The following is an 11,208-nucleotide window of genomic DNA, read 5'->3' as shown; positions in this document are numbered from 1 at the left end:
CCACCCCAAGCACACAGACACACGTTTCACAACATCACTGCTCGTTTACGAGATCATAAAACACGTGCCGCGCTTGGTTTCTGAGATGCGTTAAAGCAAGTCTTCCGTTAAACAACCGCCTGGGATTCCAAACAGGACATATTCAACATCTATTGAGACCAAAAGAAAAATAAATATTTACAAAATCACAAACTGAGAATTATGTCACTGGAATACAAACAAACCCCTTCATAGGCTGATGAAAAGTGGAACAAAAAGACATGGTGTGATTTGAAATTGCAACTATATCTTACGCAAGTCAAAAAAAAAATGCTCCTTTCTTGCTGACATGTTTAGATCCATTAGGCAGACTACTCACACACTGTTTTTAATGGCTGTCAGTCTGTCTGATAAATAGAGTGCAAGGAGAACATCTGCTGGCACAAATCCCTCTGTGTATACATATGCTCTTACCGTCCTTCTACTTTAGAGGAGCTCAGATGCACAGACAGCAAACCTGAGAGCAGGGTTCAAGTATCCCACTGGCCTAAGCCTCCCTAAACTCTCCAACATGTTTACCTCCATAAACGCTGGGCTTTAAGTACTATTTAATTGGCTGTAAACTGTTAGCCGTGTTTACTTTTGGGCTGGTATAAAATGCCAGGGAGTCTGAAAACTGTTGGAGTCACAGCAAACACATGACTCCGCCTGCCTCCTCCTCTTCATTCCCACGGCTCCCGAGCTCATAATGTGGACTCTGCATATGTATAACTCACATCCAGACGTTTAAGGTGTTCAGTATCTGCGTGTACCACCCCACAGACCCATACGTTAACAGACTCATTCCTCCACAGTTCCTTTGTACTGTCACACACCTACACACACACACACACACACACACACACACACACACACACACACACACACACACCGACAGACAGACACAGGCCAGAGTGGCTTCTCTCTGTACCAGCCCAGTATTCTCAGGCGCCTTCCATCAGAGGCCACCTTTAATCTGCCGCTCATTAAGAGCACTTCATAAAATTGTCAGTAACGATAAGGAGCAGAGGGCCAGCTACAAAAACAGAAAGTCCTGTAGAGCACTGAATTAGCTTTTAAATTTATAGGGGCCACTGAAGTGGGGCGCCCTAAATCAGAGGAGCCCCCTGACAGCCTCAACAGTCCAAGCAAGAATGCAGACCATGGGTAGCTTTATGCATGGCGTAACCCCTCTCACAAGACGCTGCTAAAGGAGAACGGATGAAGCACGAGAACAGTGGAGCAGGCCGCCACCTAAATCACGGCCAGAAAAGGACAACTGTCAGCCGCCGTTTGGCTCAGCCCTCTCTCTGGGCTCGGACTGGTGTTAGACTTTTGTCTCGTTCCATTGAGAGACTTGATTAAGATGACAGGCCCGAGTTGTAAATCAACTCTCAAGGTTTCTTAAAATTGCTTTTAGGATCATTTGGACGAGGGGCAAAGAACACAAGAATGAAAAAACAAGTGCAAGGGTGCACATTTTCAAATGACAAATAGTGTTTTCTTTCCCATTCCCTGCTGGGTCGTTACTATCACTTCACATGATGGTTTCATGTTTATAAAAATCTGCACTACCAGTGCTTGCTTGGAATTAACTTGGTATCCCAAGGCTGAAGAGATAGTGACAACAGGTTTTCTACTCTTGCAATGAAGCCATTTATAGCACAACTTTTAAAGTTAAAAACATTTTGCACAGCTAAATTTATTTTTAAAAAAACATTAAAACGGAAAAAAAAAGTTCTGAAATGTGATGCCTGACATATATAACAAGGATGCCTGATGTGGATGAGAGCGAAGCACTAAGCTTATAGGTCAAGACTTTCTGCATGGGCCACAGGGCAGCTGCAAACATTTAGCAACTCCCATACTTTTCTTTTCAAAAGCTGTCAATCACATCATCCAGTGACAGCCTGGGGATGATGAAAAGATGAGACATGGTGTAAACAAACATGTTTTAAATTTTTAGTTTGTTTGTTATTTGTTTTTTTTTGTTTGTTTGTTTATTTTTTTTATTTATTTTTTTTTGATAGCACGTTTCAAATCAGCTGCAGGTTTCTGCCTGTTTGCTACTTTGGTAAAAACATTAAATACATTCTAAATGAAAACGACGACTTGGTCACCTTGAACCCGAAGGATGTTAAAGTCCTTCATTTTTTCAAACTAACTAACTTTGCATGATTTTTTTGTGAGAATTCATTTTTTAGCAATGAACTGTAATGGGAAGTAAGAAAGGCCAAAATATTTTCTGCAGCCAACAAAACATCTGTTTGGCTCTTTGCTTCTTCTCACAGCTCAGATGCTAACGGCTGAAGGAATATGTAACTCTCCTCAGTTCTTGTCTGTTTTTTTTTGTTGTTGTTGTTTTTTTGTTATTTTTTAAAGCAGGGGGATAAGGGGGGGGGTGTGAGTGTGTGAGTGTTTGAGTGTGTGAGTGTGTGAGTGTGTGTGTGTGTGTGACTGGGTATATATATATATATATATATATATATATATATATATATATATATATATATATATATATGAGTGTGTTTATACACAATGCGCCAAGATTCCACAGCCACACGAATCCTACCCGGGCACCTGCAACGCTTGTCTGCGCAGGAAGTTTCATATCCTCCTCTATCACAGGACCTCTATTTCCTTTCTGTTTCTGGATGGGTTTCAAAAGTCTTATAATTACTACTGTTACAAGTGAGTGGAGAGCATGTGAAAGTGGAGACCAGCTGGTGTTTTTTTCTCCTACTCCTCTCCACATGTCTGACACCATGGAGCCCTCATGTTTTTCTCTCACACACCTACAGACAATGCCACCCTACACTCCCGGGTTTGGCGAGGGCGACCTCGCTGTCACTGACTGGCAAACGTCTTTGTCTCGTCAGTGTGTGTGGGCAAGTGGTAAAAGTTGTTCATCCTGACTGAGAAGTTATGTGAGAAACACTAATTTGACATAAGGCTGTAATTACAAACAGTTTCTTATTCACTTTTGCAGTTGATTCACTAATTAAATACACTTCCTCCAGTAGTCAGAAACCACAGCAGACCCTGCACATCACTGGACTACCAAACAGTTAAGATTTAAGCCTTTTTTAGGCTCATATGATGCTAATTTCTTAATACATTTTTTTCTCCAAAAGGGGAATTAGATTTTGCTTTTTACAGCTGAAAACAATTGTTCAAGAAAGTTTCTGGGCAGATTTGTATCAATAAATTCATATTTCAAGTCAGTAGTTAGTTAAGTCAGTAATTTATCCAACTGGCATCTGTGAATCCCAAAACTTAGTTTCCATTTTGAAATATCTGAGAAGAGCAAAATGCCATGAAACATGTTATCAACATATGTAAATGTATCACCTTTTAGACTTAATATAAATATTAGTACTACACAAAACATGTTATAATTTATTTACAAGCTTAGTGAAAGGCAGAGCAAAAGACAGCGACTACACGCAGCTTAATTTTCATGAATCAACAATAAAGCTGACCTCTCCTCTCACTACTGCTGTTTTTTTCCTCTAAACATCTGAGGTCTGACGGGTTTCCTGTGTATGTAACCGTTCTTTAAATCTCAGGTCAAGGAGGGGTTTAAAGAAACATTTTTCATGTAGTTTTAACTCATGGGATCAGTGGACAAAGACAAAGTCATTTTTAAAGAAATGTGACGCTTTTCTACAGACAAATAAATATCTAGAAAAAGACTTGCGTCTCTGCTGGGTCTGATGCTCGCTGCAGAGAGAGACTCCACCAACAGATTTATGAAGCCAAGTGTTTTTCATAATGACACCATTAGGATTTACACGTTCCTTGTCAAGAGGGCTGCAGACCGAAGGTATGGGAAGTTAACAGGGTAACCTCGCTGTCACTGCTCTTCCTTAAACAGTGATTAAGAGACAGGGGACACGATGTTGACGTGTCTACTAAGATGATAATTTACACTCGCTGCACAAGTAGGCATTTCACACCAATGGACATATTAATGGCAGTGCACACTTACCCTGTCACAATCAAAGAGATGTGTTTTAGAGAGTTTGTGGCTGTGTGTGTGTGTGTGTGTGTGTGTGTGTGCATGCATGTGTGCGTGCGTGTGTGTGTATGTGTGTGTGTGCGTGTGTGTGCGTGCGTGTGCGCGTGCGTGTGTGTGTATGTGTGTGTGCGTGTGCGCGTGCGTGTGCGTGTGTGTGCGTGTGCGTGTGTGCGAACAGGGAGATTGTGTAAGCAAAGGCATAGAAGGGGGTGGAGGAGGTTCTCACTGTGCTCGTTGTGATAAATCATTTAGTTGCACAGTATCCCCTAACGTTGGCTCTGTTTGATCTTGATCGCAGTAAGATGGTGGTTTTGAAGTGAAAAACTCCAGAACTGCAGGTCAGGCTCTGGCGAGGCAGGGCCACTAACCCACACAGTGAGACAGGGTCATAATTTACACCCCAGTGGACAGCACCTAGCATCGGGGAGCCCCAAGCCTCCATCTGTACTATCTCAATCAGTGACAGACTGATGGAGCCTCTTATTCATCCAAACTGAGTAGATGTCTCTGCATAGACAGCTTTACAAATACTCAGGTCTTCAGCAGACAGGTTCTGCACAGGTTCCTATGGAGAACATGCGCTGATGCAACCATGAGCAAAGCAACAAAGAAAACCTATAATTGTCGATTAGATTAAGAGATCTGTAACTCAGACAATTAACAAGCCCACTGAATCTGATCCTTGTTAGCTCTTATATCGGTTGCACTGTTTTCTATGTTATTACTCTATTAGGGCTACAATAACAACAAATTGGAACAAGACACATTGTAAAAATGCTGATTTTTCTGCATATACATTCTTATGAGTCGACTAATTGCGCTCTTTTGTTGAAGCTTTTCTCTCAACTTTTCTCATCTCTATTATATTTAAATAAAGGGCAAAAACATATTCTGACTTTTCACTTGCATAATTACCACAAACACACACACACACACACACACACACACACACACAAACCTTTTATATACTGTTCTTTCAAAGCAAAAGCTGCAACGCTTTGCTTCTGTTTCCACTCTTGTTAATTTTGTCCCACTGAGTGTCTGGTTTAACACTGAACAGTGTGAAAAACCACAAAGGCCCGAGGAATCACCCCCTAAGAAAGGCAGGAAAAGTTCCTCCTTAATTATTCATAAAATAGAGTCTTTCTTTTCCACTCCACACCACAATAAATAGCTATCATGGCAGTCTTATTTATGGCTTCCTCCGTGGTCCTATCAACCTTTAAACTGTTTCTATCTTGTAACCCAGCTGCTGGAGCCTTCTAGTGATAGAAATGTGGGGGTAGGGGATCAGGAGAAAGCTTTTTCCTCTTTGTGGTTTTAGCTACAAGAGAAAGTGTGTCTGAAAACTACTAACTCTAACTATTAACAGAACTCCACTTTTATACAGATGCACACAGGAAGGAGGATAGCTTCTGCTGTTACAATCACACAATGTGTCTTTGAGGGTGAGCAGTTCATGACTCGGTGAAAAGGACAAGGGGCAAACCTCGATTGCAATAACATTTTTTATCACATGCTTCCCTGTTACAGAAGCAAACCTGGTAAGTAATGATACTATATCAGCCAAATCTTTGTTGCTCAGATGTTATCTTTGCATTGCAAAACAAGGAAAAGTCCTTACTTAATAACTGAGATTTGTCTAATTGTTTTTTAATTGCTATGCAAGTTGAAAAAGGTTTAACACTGCTGTTATATTGCAGAAAAATTCAATGTATATTAGTATTAAAACAATATTGTAGGAAAATCTGTGTGTGGACGCTTGCAGCTCCATCCACACACCCTACAGGCCAGTGAACAGCGTTGGCTGTTTCCCTTGCAGTCAGTGGGGTGGAGAACAGGAACAGGGTGTGAGGAGAGCCCACGCCAGGGGTGCCCATAAATCAGGGCCCTTCTGCCCCCTATGTCCACCAAACCAACAGGGACTGGATGATCCAAATTCCTGGGGGTTAATTCACCAAGTCGCTCCCTAAATTTCCTCCTGTACACCATTGTGTCCACCCGTTTAACTAACACACTGCACTGTGAGGGAATGGAAAGCTTACAACACGACAGAGCCTATACAACATGTACCGTCCTCTTTACAGTGCAGTGGCAGCTTGCCCTTTGCACTTAAAACACTGAGGTATGTGTTAACACGCAGCAGTAATAGCACTGAATGAACTTACACCACGCTATCATTAATCTGTCCTCCATGAGATGTGCCCTTTAATCTCACAATCATAAAAACACTTGTTCTGCAGCTAAAAGACCCTTTCAGGACTGATGATGAGACCTCAAACTAAAACTGCCCACACACACTACAAGAATGCCAGGCAAACTAATCATGGAAGTTTTAATTCAAATATACTTTATATTAGCATTGATATTCAAGACACGTTGTGAAACAGAAACTAAACAATTCTTATGAGTGATATTTTCAACATGTGTGTCACTGGCTCAACGTTAAAGGTCACGTTCAAAACATGAGGGTTATAATAAGGGAATGAGATTATAAAACTGATTAATTATTGCTTCAATTATACAACAGTTTATCAACTACTATTAACTTATCATGGCAAGAAACTGTTGAAGCACTTCACTGTAGATTACAGGGTTTACATACAACATCCTGAGTTAAGACCTGGTGTTCTAATTAAAATCCCTCTGAGAGCAGATTTGTTTTTGTCATATCTGCAACATGATTTGTTTCATGACTCAAATAAAGTTCTTTGTTTGACTCATGCTCCTTTGTCCAGCTGTTTCTGCATCCCCTTTCTTCCACCCACACACTTCTGGCTGCAGAGCGATTCCAAAAACTTCTCTGATAACCCATTTTTTCTCTTTGACAACATGCATTTTAATTCTAAACAATTTATTCACCAAAGCAACTTTGTGTTTGTAGTATAATAATGAGACAATGCCTGAGTGTGTGTGTGTGTGTGTGTGTGTGTTCTCACACTGCTTCTCAAATTGCTGTGATCACTGATGTCATTAAAAGAAAATACTTTCAGACCAAGTAGAGAGGGTGTTAGTTTGATTTGCTTCATCTTTTTCGGCTGATGCCTAATATGTCTGTGAGCAACCTTAATTACAGTAAATTGAGGACTTGTTGAAAACCAAAGAAACACTAAGTGAAATATTATAATCATTATGGAAAAAAATGGAAGAAAAAAGGTTTGGATCCAATCTTGCAATATTTCAATGTTATACGTATTCCTCTAATTAATTTCTTTATATCTCTTGAGTAAGAGACTTTAATTGAAAAATATTTTTTATTAATTGACTTCCCATGCAGTAACCTAAAGAGATGCTGGCTTGTGTGTTGAACTAAATTTTATTTCAGGTGCAATGTAGAATAAATATAATCTATATAATAATAGTTAAAAATTGTCCACGTGCCTCAGTGTTATATAAATTTTAGCAGGTCTGAAAACCACTTTACTCTTTATTGCTAAATCACACTCAAGCTGTGACACGCCCTTTATTAATACGTTATTGCCTCTATAAAAACACAGTTATTTTGTAGCATGTAGCGTCATAACTGGCACAAACTGTATGGAAATCCAAATCAGGTTTTATCATAATCTCAGGTCTATGAAGTGACGCAGTGAATCACATTAAAAATGTAACATTAGGCCCTGCACTAAATTGTTTTAAGCAGTTACATCTTCTTTTTTTTTTTTTAATCAAGTAAAGTGATATCAGGCTAATGCAAAAAATCAATATAACTTATAGAATACGTTATTTTTATATTTGATCTGCTTCGGTTTTAAAATAAGTTCTTATTGATCATGTAATGCTGAACTGCACTGAGCACGTGGACGCAGAAAAAAAAAACTCATCGGGACTTTAAAACGTGCATTCGTCCGCTTATCACGTCTGTCGTGCAAGTTACGAAGTTTTGTTCGGAGAAGTTTATCAACTCCAGCCCCTGAGTGAGCTGCGCGGTCTGATACCGAAGCTTCAGCTGCTGACACAGAAAAAAAAAAGTTTTGTTCCGACGGATTTCTAAACTCTGGTTAAAGGTACAGGAGACATCTGCGAGCACAAGCCGAGCAAAGTTAACTCTAGTCGTTCGGCAGAGGGGTGTGGAGAGAAACAGACCTTAGTGTACTTGATCTCCGGGTTGGGCACCGGTGAGGGCATCAGCTGGAGGGATGCCATGAGAGCAGCGGGGTCGCTCTTCACCTCTCCGGGGATCTCGATCTTACTGGAAGTCATCACGGCCGTCTCTCCGCTCGTCTGCCTGCTGCGCCTCTCTGGGTTTTTTCTACAGATTTCTGATTAGGACTTTGGGTTCCTTCCTGGGTTTATAGCCAGGTGTCAGCCGCGGTTCATTTTCATTGGGCAAAGAAAAGGGCTGTCCTTTTGAAAATTAAATTCGCGCATTTACATAAACGACCTCAGCCATGCGTGTTAAGGAGGAGAAACACGTCCACCCCACCCACCTCGCACTCCCGATGCACTCAGTTTCCACTGCTTTCACTCACCAGCAGCTGACTGTTTTCTACACTAATTCAAAGTTTAACACGTTTCAGTTCAGAGGAGACCATCTGAACATGGTGTTTGGTGTCTGCCATTCTGTAAATCACAGGTATATGATCTGAATCTAACAATAACTGCCTTATAATAATCTAGCATGTTCACACATTTGGCTTCCACGTTTCCCCATTTGGCTCTGACTTCCAAATCACACAGGACCTATTTTGCACAAGTGTTTTATAAGTGGCCACATGGGTGAAACAGGCTACAGCTCCAGAGAGCACACAGTGGAGCATAATGAAGCCTACGCTTTTACGTGGCAAAACAATCTCACCACAAGGTCCATTTAGTCACTTTTGAAGCTTATCACATGATCTTCCTCCGCAGATGGAGTTTGCCCAGTATTTGTAAATGTTCAAATGCACATTTTTTTTCTGCGCACTTTAAGGACTTTGGCATGACAGTTTAGATTAAAAGTTAATTCTTTACCTTGGTACCAGCAGTTAACAGAGGAGACATAAAGGCATAGCTACTCTTTATTGAAAATATCAGCTCACATTCTTGACCCATCATTAACCATTTCCTAAGTCACATAAAGGTGTCAAACTGCTGTCCTGGGCTCACTATCACCCTGTAGTCTTTATTTGCCTAACACAACCTCCCCGCGGTCTAAGATGTTATGTAAATGTGGACTGCGGGGATTGCTGCTACTTGCTGTGGTGTTGTTGGCAGGGATTTGTCCCGCAGGTGATAATTCCTCCCAGCGCCTGCTTTAAACCTCCCAATAAACATCCACCAATTAACCCCGCGAGAGCCTGTCTCAAGGAACTATGGGGGAATTAAAGCAAATCCACTGCATGTATTAGCACACCCACAACAAATGCACATCCTCACGCATTCATCCACGGAGTCGCTCAGGTAAGAGCCAGCCAGCAGTTAAAGGGTAAATCAGAAGTTTGTGTGTGATATGTGGATTCGAGATGAGGAGATGAATACAGAGAGAAGTGAAGCCTCACATCTGCGGTCACTTTGGTTTTTAATGCAAACTATGTCCTCAAAGATGAGTCGCCTCAACCGGCGCCTTTAAATGTTAAGATTTCATAACATGAGCCTCTTGACAGGACAAAGGAGTGCGGAGACAGATGTAGGCCCATCATTTGCAAATCCCGGGAGGATGCTTTCTCTCCATCAGCACATCACCCTTTCTTCACAGCATGGGCGACACTCTCCAAAGTGTCTGTTTCACATCAAAGCGGACGTGCCTGAAACGGTGACATTGATTAATGCATTCAAAACATCCCATCCTCAGCCTGTCGCCTCACCGTTTCACAAAGCTCAGCGAACGGAAGATAAGACGAACCGGGGGAGACGGTGTGACCAACTCCAGCAGGCGGGTTCAAATGTATTCATGGAGCTCCCTCTGTTGGAGGAACGGGGCCAGGGTGACACACACACACACACACACACACACACACACACACACACACACACACACACACACACACACACACACACTTAGGTAATGAGCATAAAGAGCGGTTTAATAAGAGAATTGGGCTGGCAGTGGGAGCATGAATAAAAAAAACTGGAAATATGACTGATAAAATGGCTGGAATGAGTTTTTCAGAGCAAACAGCTGCAACATGAAGAAAGGTGAGTGAGAAAAGCGAACAAACTTTCTAATGTGTCATAAAGAAAAGTGAGATTTCCCCCCAAAATTCAGTTTCTCTGGTATTTTTTCTGTAAGAGAACTGGGATATGAGGACTGATGGATGCTGAAGTTTTTTTTTTTTACTTCTATTTTATATCTGTTATTTGATCAACAACAAAGATAAAAACTAATAAAGATTATCAAAAGTTGCCTATGAGTAGCTATAGTTATTTTCTCTCTTTTTTTCATAGACGTTGATGTTGAGTGTTTGTAGGAAAGTGTAGGATATAGTAGGATATATAGACCTACTTGGGTGGACTTGTTTTCAAAAATCTATTTATCTCTGTGGCGAAGTTGTTTTGAATTCAGTACACTTAATTCACTTTGTCTTCATTACTAAATAATTTACAGTGGGTGAAAGTAAAAAAAATAGAAAGAAAGAAAGAAAGAAAGAGAAAGAAAGAAAGAAAGAAAGAGAAAGAAAGAAAGAACTACTTTAACAAATGAAATTATAATTAACTCTAAAACAAATTTTATTTCCTAAATGGAAACATAAATATGTGATTTATTAAATTGAGTATCATCCAAATGAGGTTTTGTATCGAAATAGACAGATTGCCTTTTTAAAACATCTGAAAACGTTTCACAAAAATAAACTGATTTGTTTTGTTTTTTTACTTGCAGAAAGCCAATATATACATTTTATATCACCTGGGCCTACCTCATCTGAAGCTCTGAATGGTCAATAAAAATCAACTTTATATGCCATATTTTCACTGGCTGGAGCTCAACTCAACTAACGTGATCATTATCAACAACATTTTGAGATTGTGGAAGTCACTGCTGAGTTGTGGTTTTGAAGGTGATGTTGAGCCTGTTAACTAAGAGTTTATTCATTGTCATTTGATATTAGACGCGAGTGTGTCCGTCAGTTCAGTGATCTATTCAACAAAGGAAGTATTTGTCATGGCTTTCTCAAGAAAGCAACCTCCAGTAACGGCATTTTTAAGGCCACAGTTCATTTATGTTTTTTCGTGCATCCAAATGTGGAAGA

At 40.4% G+C, this 11,208-nt stretch overlaps 1 protein-coding gene across 1 annotated transcript in view; it reads right to left on the bottom strand.

Annotated features, from left to right (window-relative positions):
* Positions 1-8,356, bottom strand: part of aldh1a2 (aldehyde dehydrogenase 1 family, member A2) — a 22,962-nt gene extending 14,606 nt beyond the window's left edge. The window contains exon 1 of the mRNA XM_023406404.2: positions 8,126-8,356. Coding sequence (XP_023262172.1) covers positions 8,126-8,242 — 117 coding nt within the window. The 5' untranslated portion in view covers positions 8,243-8,356. The remainder of the gene's footprint in view (positions 1-8,125) is intronic.
* Between the last annotated feature and the right edge of the window lie 2,852 nt (positions 8,357-11,208).

Source organism: Seriola lalandi, unplaced genomic scaffold, assembly GCF_002814215.2.
Source record: "Seriola lalandi dorsalis isolate HSWRI2012SDOR001 ecotype SW California unplaced genomic scaffold, Sedor1 jcf7180002054306, whole genome shotgun sequence".
Lineage (NCBI taxonomy): Eukaryota > Metazoa > Chordata > Actinopteri > Carangiformes > Carangidae > Seriola > Seriola lalandi.
Note: the sequence above shows the minus strand (reverse complement) of the source record. Positions and strands in the feature narration are given on the sequence as shown.